General features: G+C 53.2%; 3 protein-coding genes across 3 annotated transcripts; all 3 read right to left on the reverse strand.

Moving 5' to 3' along the window:
- Positions 1-620: 620 nt before the first annotated feature.
- On the reverse strand, positions 621-3,188 carry QC763_102840 (uncharacterized protein). Its single transcript, XM_062906841.1, has 2 exons — positions 2,921-3,188; positions 621-2,861 (listed from the first exon to the last, which is right to left on the reverse strand). The coding sequence occupies exons 1-2, from the start codon at positions 3,041-3,043 to the stop codon at positions 633-635; spliced, it is 2,352 nt and encodes a 783-aa protein (XP_062769729.1). The 5' UTR covers positions 3,044-3,188; the 3' UTR covers positions 621-632.
- A 376-nt stretch (positions 3,189-3,564) lies between these two features.
- Positions 3,565-4,875, reverse strand: QC763_102850 (uncharacterized protein; the record flags this gene model as incomplete). The annotated part of the gene is made up of 1 exon (XM_062906842.1): positions 3,565-4,875. The coding sequence occupies one exon, from the start codon at positions 4,873-4,875 to the stop codon at positions 3,565-3,567; it is 1,311 nt and encodes a 436-aa protein (XP_062769730.1).
- Positions 4,876-6,028: 1,153 nt separating this feature from the next.
- On the reverse strand, positions 6,029-9,578 carry QC763_102860 (uncharacterized protein). Its single transcript, XM_062906843.1, has 5 exons — positions 7,972-9,578; positions 7,673-7,911; positions 6,845-7,615; positions 6,631-6,775; positions 6,029-6,561 (listed from the first exon to the last, which is right to left on the reverse strand). Exons 1-5 carry the CDS (start codon positions 8,039-8,041, stop codon positions 6,269-6,271), a joined length of 1,518 nt encoding a protein of 505 aa, XP_062769731.1. The 5' UTR covers positions 8,042-9,578; the 3' UTR covers positions 6,029-6,268.
- Positions 9,579-12,801: the final 3,223 nt, after the last annotated feature.

Below are 12,801 nucleotides of genomic sequence, written 5' to 3' on the forward strand. Positions count from 1 at the left end.
AAAACGGGAAAAAGGAAGCAACGACCGACCGACCACCCCAATTCGCAATTTCACATGTTGGATAGAATGCACAGACCATCCAACATATAACGGGCAACCACGACTTACACACACCCTGGCAACTCCTTCCCTTTTGGATCTCATCTCAAACCACACACACACACACACGCGCGCGCGCACACACACAGGTCAAGTCTGACAAGAACGGCAAGTGCGACTGTTGCAGAAACTGCATGTGGCACACTCTTTCATTATGAACGTTTTGTTGCAACAATTTCACAGCCTCTACAAGTAAAGCAAACGCTCCCACGTGAGCTCACCCCTGAATTAAACCCTCATCCCCTAAATCCAGTCAACTCACTGTCATCCATCTAGTGACCATCATCTTCCGACTCTCCTAACGAGGCAGACAGTCTTACAACCCAAAAATCCAACCTCTTGAAATGGCCTGACGAACACACCATTCATGATACACACATAAAATGCCAAACAGTAAAAAATCTCAATCTCATATCTCATAAATGACGGGTATCAAAAAAAAATCACCTCTTTGTGTTCCCCCCCCCCCCTCCCAGTATGTACGCAACGCTTTTAACCCCCATCTTCCTCTTCTCCTCCCCCCCACCCCAACCCTAAAAAATCATCAAGTCTTCCTTCGGATCCCCCCTCATCAAATCATACATCAAAATCGTGTGATCCGCATAATGCAAAATCAACCGGTACACCACCGGCCCCCTCCTCACCATCCCAGCCGGGCACAGCTCAAGCTGCCCCTTCACCCTCGGACCCGGCACCGGCTCAGGCGAAATCGCAATCCCCACCAGCCCGCACGACGGCCTGACCTTCTTCTTCTCCTCCGCCTTGCGAGGGAGCACGCAATCAACCCTGAACCCCCTCCGCAGCGGCACCCCATCCACCACCTTGCCCGACTTCGTCAGCGTCACGAGCGCGACCCTTCCCACCTCAGACCCAAGCACCACCAGGAACAACTCTGGCACATGGAGCATCATGTGAATGCGCTCCGAGCGTATCTGGCTGAAATCATGTACTGGTTGGCCCAGCCCCGGCGCCAGAAACGTCAAAACGTGCCTGAACACCGGCCGCGCCAATGTCCTGTCAAAGGGAACAAGTTCGAGATCCGCCGCCGAGGTGCGCAGCAGAGAATAGTTCTTTGGAAGCGCCCCGAAATCGTCCACCCGTGCCAGTTCCGCCCTCTTTTGCCTGTCGTTGCAAATCCTGGACACCGATTGGTGTGTCAACGGTGGTTTCCCCGGGTCCGGAGTCTCTCCCGACATCGGGACGATTTCTCGGCGTAGCTGAACCTCGTCGAATACATCTTTGATCGCCGAGGACCTCGAGTTTACCGACCTGTTAAGAGTCCCCCAACGCGTGGTGGACGCCGCATTGCCCATAGGAGGGTTGAATGCCATGCTCGGAATGAGGCTATCGTCGTCATCCGAGTCCGAGTCCCCGCTCACACTTTCCCATTCACTCGACAAAGATGAGCTGCCCTCTTCAGAAGGAGCTGGACAACCGCCGGCAGCTAGATTATGCAGCTTTTCGTAAACGGTAGAGTTGGCGTAAGGCCTGTTTCTGATCATGTCGCCCACATTGACGGCAAGGTCCTTGACGTAGTATAGCCCACACGTGATGTCCAGGACATTGGCTTTGGGCTGGAGAATCTCCTTTGCAGTCACTCCCAATGTTTCGCGGGCACTTTTTGTCGGTTTGAAGGCACTGCCAGGAAGAATCATGACACACCATCCCCGAAGGTACCTGTGTGCTTCCGAGGTGGCTGGTATGACAACTGGCCCGGTTCCAATTTTCCAAATGTCAAGTAGCCACACCACCCCCCAAATGTCAATAGCGGCTATCTTGTCCGCATTGCCATGCTCGTCGTCAAGAAAAGACACGCTGGGTATGTTGTGGCCACTGATGCCAAGCGGCAAAGTAATCTTCCACGTCCTCGTCCTCGATTGGAAATGCTTCTGAAGCTGCAATGCGGTTTGTCCCGTCCACAACTCGGGCGACTCGTCGATCTCATAAGCGTCATCCTCCTGGTCCTGACGAGGGAGAGCAAACGCAAACACAGTGACCTCGTGTCTGTTGGATCCAACCGCAATCAGGCGAGACTGCTGATGAATAGCTAGACCCCACGCCGAAAGGGTAACGTTCTCGTGAAAGAACATCCTGGGTTTTGGGGTAGATCGAGAAAAAGGCCCAGCCCCGTCCTGCTTGGGGTACGTCTTGATCCAGTGCACCAACGCGTGTGTATAGTAGGCTCCGATGTCGCCGTCGTCGCACGCAAACAGGACGATCTCCAGGTTCCCCAGATTCCCTACAATCATGTTATTGATTTGGTGAGAAAACCTCCTGTCGAGCTCTCCGGGATACAAAGCCGCAAGCTTTGTGGTGGCCGGGTGAAGAATCAGACATGGCGGCGGTAGAATTCGTGGTGCTCGCTGCGGCTGATACACGTATATCTTGTCTTGATAGGCTGCAAAGTAGAGGTTGTATCGCTGTGACAGGGCCGTCAAATTACACCGCCCGCTAGAGCAGTGAGGAAACGAAGGCGTATTTGACGTTGTTCCTGCCTCATTTGCGTCCGCCAGCCCCAGCCCCAAGGCCTGGACCGGGCCCATCATGCTCATCAACTCGTTCGCAGACATCCCGATCAGCGAAGGCAACCAACCGGTGCCGGCGGGATTGGCATTATCCGACTCGTATTCGTCCTCGTCATCGGGGTAATCATCGTCCGCGCTGTCTGCGTCGTCTTCGTCGAAATCGAAATCGTCCCCGACAGCCGCCGTGTTGAGCATGTCCACATGGGCCGTGAAACTCTCACGGATACCAGGTCCAAACTAAATGCCCATCAGCAAATATATTCGAGTTAGTGATCAATTCGAGCTTCGAGGCTCACCCTGTTCTCCGGAGTCTGGACATGGCACACCGGGTGGACGTAGACTTCCTCGTACCCCGCCTCTGTTGGTTGCTCGGTTCCTTCGGCGGCGTTCATCATGTCCTTGGAAGAAGATGAGAACATCGGGGTTGGTGCGTGGACATAGCTGAAGTAGACTCCAATACGGTCAGAGAGAGAAAAGTCAGAAAGCTCAAAAACTGTGGTAAGCGCAATAGGTATGTTTGATCGTTGCAGGAGCTCTGGATCGGCGGCTCGCAGGCGGGAGGGGGAGCGTGGGAGGTCAGTGCCAGTCACGCTATCGATAAGCGTTGCAGCTAGGGAGCTACTAACTAGAGATACGTCACTGCGGGCCATCTATCCATACCTTGATGGACACAAACGCACACTGTGATGCTCTACACCCTCAAACAGAGACACAAGCAGTTTGATAAAAATCCCATCACATAAGCATCCATAGCGCGCCTCTATGTAACCAATTTAACGCTGCCAATGGTATCAACCACATCTCCAGAAACTCAAAGCAAGCACCCCATGCCAAGTCAAATCCGCTTCAACGCCAATACACATATACAAAGCGCTTACAACCAATTTTATACCTTCCCCCCAACTCCTAACCCAATGCTTATGTAGGAATTCCAACTTCTCTACTCATGCCCAATCCTCATCAACTCCGTCATATCCTTCATCCTGTAATCCAGCACCGGCGTCACCCAGTCATCCTCTACAAGGCAATACGTCTCCTTCTCATCGTCTTTTGGCTTCCTCGGGTTGATCGCCCAGTACCCAAAATCGGCATCAATACTCTTCAGATACCTCATCAAGTTCTCCCAATAATTCGCATCCCCCCTCCCGGGCTCACTCGGCGCCCCAAACTCCCCAATCCACACCGGCGCCACGTCCCCCTCGACCAAATACCCCCAATTGCTCCTCATAGACGCAACAAAACTCGGGTACGTTCTCTTGGAGTACCTCCCTTCAAGGCTCCCCCACCCGCTCCAAGAATACACATGCGCCGAATACACCACCCTATCCTCCACCTCCAACCTTACCGGCCTAGTCCTCGCCCCCCTCAAATCATTCCCGCTCTCCGTTCCCCCAACAATAATCAACCAATCCTTCTTCATTTTCAGCAGTCTGTTCCCCGCCTTTTCCGCCGCACTAGCCCACCGATCCCAAGGCATAGTCCCCCAAACCCCCCTAACCTCATTCCTCAGATCCGCCCCAATCACCAGCTCATTCCCCGCCAACCTCCCCATCACCGTCTCCCAGTTCCGAATCCAATCCTCCTCCGTCTGCCTCACCTTGCAAACCACCCCCGGCAACCAATCATTGCTCCAGCTGGCATCGCAAGGATCCGCCCCGCAGCACCAAGTCGCAGTCGTAATGTGATCATTCACAATCACCGCGATCCCCTCCTCCGTCAGCGCCTCCACACAAGCCACAAACACGTCCAGCGCCCTCTTTTCCATCAAGTCCGGATTCTTAGCCAGCAGGTGCGGCAAAATAGTCGGGTTCTTGACAACCATCTCGTCGCTGTAGGGCATCCGGACAGAATTGAACCCCAGCCTTTTGATTGTTTTTGCTATTGCTTTGCGGTGTTGAATGTCCAGCCCGCCGGGGATGAACAACTCATCCGAGGCGCCGTACCAGTTCACGCTCGACAGCTTGAATCGCTTGCCGTTTTGGTCGACAATGTTGCGGCCTTGGGTTTTAAGGGGGAGGGCATAGTTTGATAGTGGTTGGGACTCGGTTTTTTTGGAGGCGGTGGTGGTAGAAGAAGACAAGAACGAAGCTTCGATGGGTGCGGGGAGGGGTCGTTGGCTGAACAGACGGGCGTCGGGGGAGGGTGTCCAGGGGATGGCGAGGGCGGCTTCGGCGCGCCAGAGGTGGAAGAAGTATGTCCCCAGGATGAGGATGGATAATAGTGTGAGGAACATTGGTGGCGGTCGGGACATGAGGGTTCGGTGTTGGTTTGGAGGCGGAATCAGTGGAAGGGGAAGGAGGGAGGCTTTGAAGTGGCCGTTGTTGTTGTTGTTGTTGTTGTTGTTGTTGTTGTTGGTAGCTGTCGTGATTTGGTTGGGTGGTGGGAGTGAGGTGAGTAAGCTGTGTAAGCAATTGATCCAAAGAAGTCAATGGTGTAAATTCTCCGTGTCTGCGTCTGCGCCGCCGCTCGGATGGGGGAGAGACCGTCGGTATGCATATACAGCGCGGTCAGTGCCGAGTTGAATGTCTTGTTGCCCAATGGTAATAGTCGAATATCAGCCTCTTGTGATGTTTGAATACGCCATAATATCCCAAACAAGGCAAGACAACCAAAACAATGTAGAGTGCGGCTGTTGGACCAAGGTTATAAGCAGCCGACGCGGATGCCCCGGGAGTTGGGAATCTCAGCACACAAGTCAGGTTCGTCGCCAGAATCGGAACGAAGCAAGATCAGAGAAAAAGGGGAAGCTGTTTCTGAAGGCGAGGCCCGCGCTGAGCGAGAACCGGGAAGGCTGTCGCTGGCCTCTCGAGGGGAGGAGGCCACGACACAAGCGACGACCGTGGAGGGGAACTGGATGGTCCATTCACAAGCTGCAGGGTCTCTCGACACGGCAAGTTTTCCCTGTCCAGCAGCCGCTTTCACCAAGCGGGAGTTGCCCGCACCGGCGCCCACCCACCAGGCCCACAGCTGACAGGGCTGCAGCAGCTCAAGCGCAAGCAGCCGTTTTGGCATTCTTGGCGCACCCTCTTTCCAGGATTTCCCCGCAAACAGCATTACCTTTCCATGATAGGAGCGTTGCTTTTCAAGAAACAGCGTAGCACAAGTCCAGTTCTGTCAACGTGATAGCACGAGGTTCTGATAATGATGATGATGGCGATATCCTCAAGTTCAGATGTCGTGATGTTCGGCGGTAGCGAGTCAGTCAATCTCTTTGGTCTTTTCCCCCCCGAGCGACCCAATCATTCCGTTACACACCTCTCAAATATAGATACTGCCTTCTCCCCCCCCCCCTCTATCTCCTCACACATCCTTGGGACCCATCTTCACAGCACTTGCAAATCCATTGTACACATATAACCTAGGTTTGCTCTTTCAGCATTGGCGGCAACTCATGGTCCGTCGCCCAGTCGATTCTCCTCTATCTGGCAAGTATTGTACAATAATTGATGCAAGAATGGCGGTTCTGGCACGCGTACATGTCCGTAAAAAGGATTGTGCTAAATATGTGTAGTGAATTGAACCCGGGTATCCTTCATTTCCCAACCCTCCTCCCTCCTCCCTCCTCTTTAGTTTTTGAGTATTAAGTAAGGTCAAGAATATATTTTATGATTGAATTTTTTTTGGCGTTGCGTTCGTCATCATCTTCATAACCTGTTCATGCCCAGTGGGTTGACATAGTTGTTTGGGTTGCCATCTTGGGAATAGACCCCTGGTGATTGTCCCCGAGCATATGTCTCTGTGGGATCCCAAGTCACCGTCGCTTGTTGCGGCTGTTGTGGTGGGCGTGGCGAGGAGAATGATCTCGCTGGCGTGTGATATCTCTGCGTTTGACCGAAAAAGTCGGGCGTGCGACGGCCGCTCTCGGGGTCTTGGTTATGGTTGTGCATGGTAGGGCTCCCCATTCCTGATCTGGCCAGCGTGGGGGAGATCGGAGTCACTACGGAGGGTGTTACTGATTGTTCCATGACCTTCCCGGAATCGTCCCGGGATAGCATCTCGTACGAACGTGTATCTTTCTTCAGGTCGTCGAGCCGCGCATCGACTGAAACAAACTCTCTCTTGCTCCGGCTAGGGGAAGAGATCAACAAATCACGCCAGCCCGTAATCATGGACCAGCGGCCGAGCAGGAGACAAAGCCAAATGCCGTTCATCTAAAGAACAAACCCATGTTAGTAAAAGTGGGACCCTCGTGTGACAAACAGGGTGGTTAGGAAATTTACCCCGAGAAGGAAAAGAACAGCGCCAACAGTTGGCATATTGACCACCAGGGCACTTGCAAGCTCCAGGCAGGGCTCCTTATCCCCACCGTTCGCGAGCAAGCAGAGAGCCCAAGGACGAGCAATGGTGCTGTCATTCTTGACAGCCTCGACAGTGTTGTCTTGGAAAACGAAAACGACGGAAAAGAAAATGACATCGGCGATGATGATCAAGACGATAGCGATACCTCTCCACTGCAGCGCAATCACGCGGCGTACGCGACGATAGGCCTGCTTGGGAGTCATGGTCCGGATGCTGTTGGTGTAGGATGGCATGTTGGAGCCCTCGGTTGAAGCGCTGTTATCGGCCAACGATGCGAGGTAAACCTTGATGCAGTAGCCGAATGTCGCGAACTGAATGATAATTGTCAGGCCGGAGAAGACCAGAAGCGGGATCCAGAGATCGGCAAGACTGTTCTTGTGGTTGATATGGCAGGTCTGGCCGAATCGGAACGACACACCGCTCAAGAGGAAGGCGAGAACAACGCCCACACCAGGGAGGCCCCAGCCGACAACCTGAGCAAACCACATAAAGTTGCGTCCCACAACAAGCTGCCAGCAAATCTGAAGGTGCAGGGAGAGCGCGCGCAAGAAGACCCAAAGTACACCTGCCCATCCTCCCAGGATAATAAACATGCCGGATGCCGCGCAGACTGAGCTCGTCTTCATCGAGTTGGGTGTAATTGCGTCGAAACATTGTTCGGGCTGGGCTGCCAGAGGGATAACGAACCCAAGCTATCAAGGTCATCAGCATGTTGACCCAAAATCAGCTTGCAACAGCGGCCGACCTACATTCATAAACACCACTGCCGTGGTCAAGGAGATACTGAGATAATGCCGGAAAGTCTTTTCAACCGGCAGCACAGCCCAAGAGAGCAGGAGGAAGACGCAGCCAATTGTGCTCACGACCGACACCCAGTTAGCCGCTTCACTCATCGTCTCGAAGGTGTCTGGGTAGGCCCATTGTGTCATGGGGCATGGTAAGCAGCACGTTGCGTCAAAGTATGGTTGGCACACTCTGCCCTCGATAACTGCACAGACACGAGATTAGCAACGTCAGCAAGTCCACCGAGGACAAAGCCGTGACTTACAGCCGCCATTATCAAAACCCACGACGTTCAAGAATGGCTTTGGACATTCAACCTCTGTTCCGTTCGACATCTTGGCGTCTTTCTGAATGACCGACGTTGTCGGTACTCCACGTGTATTCCACAGTCCGATCCACCCACTTTCAGTCAATATCCCCCGATCCAGATGGCCGGGATGATATGAGGTGTCGATCGTTCAACCTCCAGACTGGGATTCCTAGTTTCGATTCCAGCACAAGTCGAATCCTCCAGTCGACTATTCGGCCACGTGAGTCGGTGGAAGCTATGGTGATATGGGCACGCGGATGCAGATCTAAGAATCCATTCGAGCTCGGAATCCAGTCCTAAATGTTTCGGTTCGGTTGCTATATGGCGGTACGAGGACGTCGGTCTCGGTAAAACAGATCAAGGTGGAACGTGGCGCAAGGAAGTACCACGGCAAGATTGTAAGGGCCCAACGTGGTCTGAACTGGGGAAAAAGGATTGTTCGTTGGGATGGGCAAAGGAAGGGGAAAAGAGAAGAGAAAGTCACCAGAGAGCAAGGTGACTGGCCGGGTCGCGTCGGGGTGTGGGACATATGTACATTGGGGGACGAGCGGTTCTCCTGGTCTCCCGGTGTCGAGATGTGCGCCTGGGTCTTGGGTAGCATCGAGACGCAGCAAGAGTCTGGAAGTCCACACGAGAGGGTGACCTCGGCCAGGTTGGCCGCCGTGGACTAGCGGGGCGTTGTTCCATGAAGCTGATCGAGGGTCATCGCCCTGCCGCTCCGTCCAAAAGGTGCATCTGCCCCGAAGTGGCATCCGAAAGCACGGCCTCTCATTGGGGGAGGACGAGGGTTTTCTCGTGGATGACCGGGGGATGAGGGTCCAGTTGCGATGGAGGGGCCGAGAGGGGGAGGGTGTGGATTAGTGTATTAGCCAGGGGGGGCAAAAGCCTGGGCGTATGGGCGTGCAGAAAGGACCGGCTGCTTCGAAGTCAAGCCACAGCCATGTCCCTGGCTGCCTGGATACCCAGCCGACCCGCATTCTGGACAGGGGCTGATGGCAGGGGTCCATCTCCACTCCCTCTTCCATTCCGCTTCCCACAGTTGCCCAATTAAGCAAGTGGGAAGAGCTCTCCATGAATAGAGACGGGACAACGGAATACGGGTTGTGCTAAAAGAGGCCAGAGAAAAGAACTAATTGAGAGACGAGTGCAGTATGAGCCGAAGGCGGACATATACTTCATGATAATCATGACACCTAGCTGTACGATCGCTGCCTCAGTGGCTGATGACCTCAGATTCGGCCGAGGAGGCCGTTGACTGCCAGCGCCGATGACTGAAGCCCACGACCGTTGCGGGGGCTGAAAGTCAGGTTGGACAAACTCGAGATGTCTCAATCATCTCCCAGCCAAGTCTCGCACTTCAACGCTTGGCTTTCTCTGTCAAAACTGCCAACTGCATATCTTGAGATCAGGGTGTGGAGCGAAATATATTGCGGATTGGGCGTGTGAGAAACAGCTCCATCCTCGCCGTTTTACTGTCGGTGGCCGGGTGGAGTGAATCGATCCTTCCCCGCGGTGAACAACGTATCGGACCTCTCCGATCCACCCAAGGTCCAAAAAGTCCCTTCATTGTGCCACTGACGCGCTCAGGAAGCCAGAGGCTGCGCATTCTGTGTACCCAATCCGCATCAGTCGTGATGGCCTCAGGGACTGGGCAGTCGCAGACGCCCCATTCCGTACCGACAGCCGGCATACAAAGAGTTCGGTGCTTACAGTCAGTCTTTGTAGAGGACGGGAGTTGGTTTCTACAAATCTACCAACCACATTTACGCCACGATCCCGTCTCATGTTGTACATATGGGGACTGCGCCGCATCTTTTTATTTCTCGCGGGAGGCGGAAACATCCTCACTTCCGCAAAAGGTCTTCACCATGACAGCCGTCGGTGAAGCCCTAGCGGACCTCGTGTTGGCTTGTTCTGCACGAAATCGTCGTTCATGCAGGTGCTATGGGCGGCTGGAAGCGACACGCACCACCGTTCGACAGCCAAGAATGCTCAAAACCTTCGCTTCCATTGTTCCAAACTCTCCCAATACTGCATTTTCTGAGAATAGCTTCAGTGTAATTTCATTATGCGGCTTTTGATTAACAACAGATTGAAATTCAGGCACCGTCAACATCAGCTATACAACCAAACCCAGACGTGCCAGACTGTTGTAATTCTGACATCGGGACAGAAGCAACTTGGTTGACGATCCGTTAGCCGGGAGAGTTGCTTTTTTCATCGTGAACCCTCCCCAGCGGAGAGAAAGTCGCCGCTGAACCTGGATTGCCACGAGACGTCCATAACCATCGCGTCTTGGCTGAGAAAGTGTTGTAGGGCATTGGAAGAACAGGGTGCGTCTGGATTCATGCACACTGTGAAATTTCAAAAAAGATCACTCTTGACCAATCTGGGCAGTCGCTATTGCGCTCAGACAGTTCGGCTATGCCTGCCGGGCAGGAACCTACAGTGTTCAACTTCATGACTGGCCTGAAGAACTTGGCGATTGCACCATTCAGGAGCTCTTCTTGTTTTATCCTCAAGATGACGACCCGGTTTTCTGTCCCCAGGACCCTAATAACGACGAAGCTGGTAAACGGCTGACAAGACGGCAGAGAACGCATTTCATAGGCCACATTATGTCCAGAAATCCCACCGACTGGTTTCCGTCTCAGCATTTCGCAGATCTTACTTGCATTTTTCGTTGGGTTGGAATCGCATCATGTCCGCACGAGAGGGTGTGGTCCGTTGCGGGTAGTCCACACCACCATTTCCTAACTTGTACGCAAATGGGATTGGCTGATTTACTCGCTTCCCCAGGTGTGTCCTGAAGTCCCGTCTTCACACAGCCCTCAACCCCAGCATTGCATTCTCCCGAAATTATGTCTGTTCCTTCGAGGCGAAAAAAGGGCACTCGATAGTGCTTAGGAAGTCTAGACTCGAGGATAGATCAGGGCAATTCCAACATTTGTGCAGGGCATGGCCAACCCTCAATCGCAGGCGACCGTTGACGCCAACAACCCAGCCAAGCCTTCTCAAGACATTATCATCGTGCGTTCGTCAGGTTCAACGGCCAACAAGCACCAAACTTAAAAATGACGTTGTCGGCTATTCAGCCAGATCATGGACCACATACACGGAGGGCAACATCCTCCCATAGGCCGGTTCTGCCCGCCTCTGTCACAGAGACCACCTGGCAGAACTGTCCCAATCATCACAGGATTTGCCATCCCGCCAGCATGGCCCTTCCCCGGTTCCCCACAGGTCGGCCTGAAAGCTCAGAAGTCATGGGACTTGGGCCACGGCGCGTACAATACCAGCCGAACGAAACCACGTTTTCATTTTTTGAGACTACCTACCTTACCACGACGCCGATTATCACTCTCGTCATCAGTTTCACAACAACTTCTGTTCGTTTCACCCCAAAGCTGATGTCACACTATGAAAAGGTTACCGTGGGAGCGTGGCCATCGGCCCGGCAAAGGCTGCTGGATGTTACAAGACGGCATATCTCCAAGACCTTTCTGACATCCAACATACGTAGTGCAGTCAGGTCCCAACCACTCGGTACCTAACTTGTGGGCTTCGTGAGGCCAAAAATGCCTTGTCCAAATGAAGCAAACACCGTTGTTGGGCGATACAAATCAGCATGAAAGTCAAAAATGCACTTCATACTTTCGCTAGCAGACCTGGCCGTTTAGGTTGACGGCGAGGACCAACTACCGAGCAGTGAAGACAAGGCGGTGCCTGCATATCTGGTACAAACCACTCGTGATCCTCAGCACCAGAACCACAAGTCTGTGGCGATTGGAAAACGGCAGTTGCGCACCCAACCAAACCCCCAAAAACCAGTCACCTTCAACATACGAGGCCATTCCGAACGGGCCAGGGCGGGCCGGACTCATCGACAGGCGGTTTTTAGCCCGCCTCCTGAGTTTGACGCCCTCATGCTCTCACGCCCTCCCTGAGCCTCCTTGACCGAGCAATAATTCTCTCTCATTCATACAGCCACCACCAAAGCAGCTGCCTGCATATTGTTGATTCTTGGTCCCCGAGGCCAAACTCTGGGCAATCTTCACATTCACCGTCCACAATCTTCTCATCACAACATGTGCTCCCCCAAACCTCGGTCTAAATGTCAAAATATTGTTTTCCTCCTCGCAAGCCCCTCACAGCTAGCCACACCACGCCTGCGCCCCTGATGTATGGCGATGCACCTTGACGAATCTGGGGGTGGATAAGTGCCATCATTTTCTAGGTGAGGTTCTAGAATTCAACTTGTTCAAAGACCAAGAGCCAGGGCTGGACGGCAGCTAACTTGTTCAGAGCAAACCCCGCTGTCCTCCCCGACCCCAAGAATTTTGATGCGCCTTTGGTGGGTCGCTGACAATGACCGTGGCTCGGTCAACCTTTTTGAGGGGAAAAATGCGATTCTTGTTGGTGGTGACAGGTGGAGGGGAGGGGCTGGGCCGAGGAGAGTCCGACTCATTGGTTCACCTACCTGATTAGGAAGGTCAGCTAACAGCAGCAGCAAGCCACTCGCGACATTCTCTTTTTTAATTATTTTTCACAGGTTCCCAAAAAACGCCACTATCATCGGCTCAAGCCATATCTTATCACGATTCCCACTGTTGCATTTTGCTCAACGGTGGTGAGGTGATGATAGTCCTCCGCGGTGAATGAAGGTGGTGTAATTCCGATCGTCCGGTTTATGTCTTGGGGACAATAAACGTCAAACAGGCCTTGTCATCATGAACCATATGAGGGCACAGAAGTCTTTTTTTTCTTTTTTGCATGGTTCATACG

The sequence above is a fragment of the Podospora pseudopauciseta genome, chromosome 1 (genome assembly GCF_035222475.1).
Source record: "Podospora pseudopauciseta strain CBS 411.78 chromosome 1, whole genome shotgun sequence".
Classification (NCBI taxonomy): Eukaryota; Fungi; Ascomycota; class Sordariomycetes; order Sordariales; family Podosporaceae; genus Podospora; species Podospora pseudopauciseta.

Bases quoted from the DNA above. Each gene is read 5' to 3' on its own strand.
- QC763_102840 (XM_062906841.1), bottom strand. From the start codon at position 3,043: ATGTTCTCATCTTCTTCCAAGGACATGATGAACGCCGCCGAAGGAACC. The intron at 2,862-2,920 runs GTGAGCCTCGAA...ATGGGCATTTAG, and splicing joins TCCAGACTCCGGAGAACAGG to TTTGGACCTGGTATCCGTGA.
- QC763_102860 (XM_062906843.1), bottom strand. From the start codon at position 8,041: ATGTCGAACGGAACAGAGGTTGAATGTCCAAAGCCATTCTTGAACGTC. The intron at 7,912-7,971 runs GTAAGTCACGGC...GTGTCTGTGCAG, and splicing joins GGGTTTTGATAATGGCGGCT to TTATCGAGGGCAGAGTGTGC. The intron at 6,562-6,630 runs GTTCGTACGAGA...CACCCTCCGTAG, and splicing joins CGACCTGAAGAAAGATACAC to TGACTCCGATCTCCCCCACG.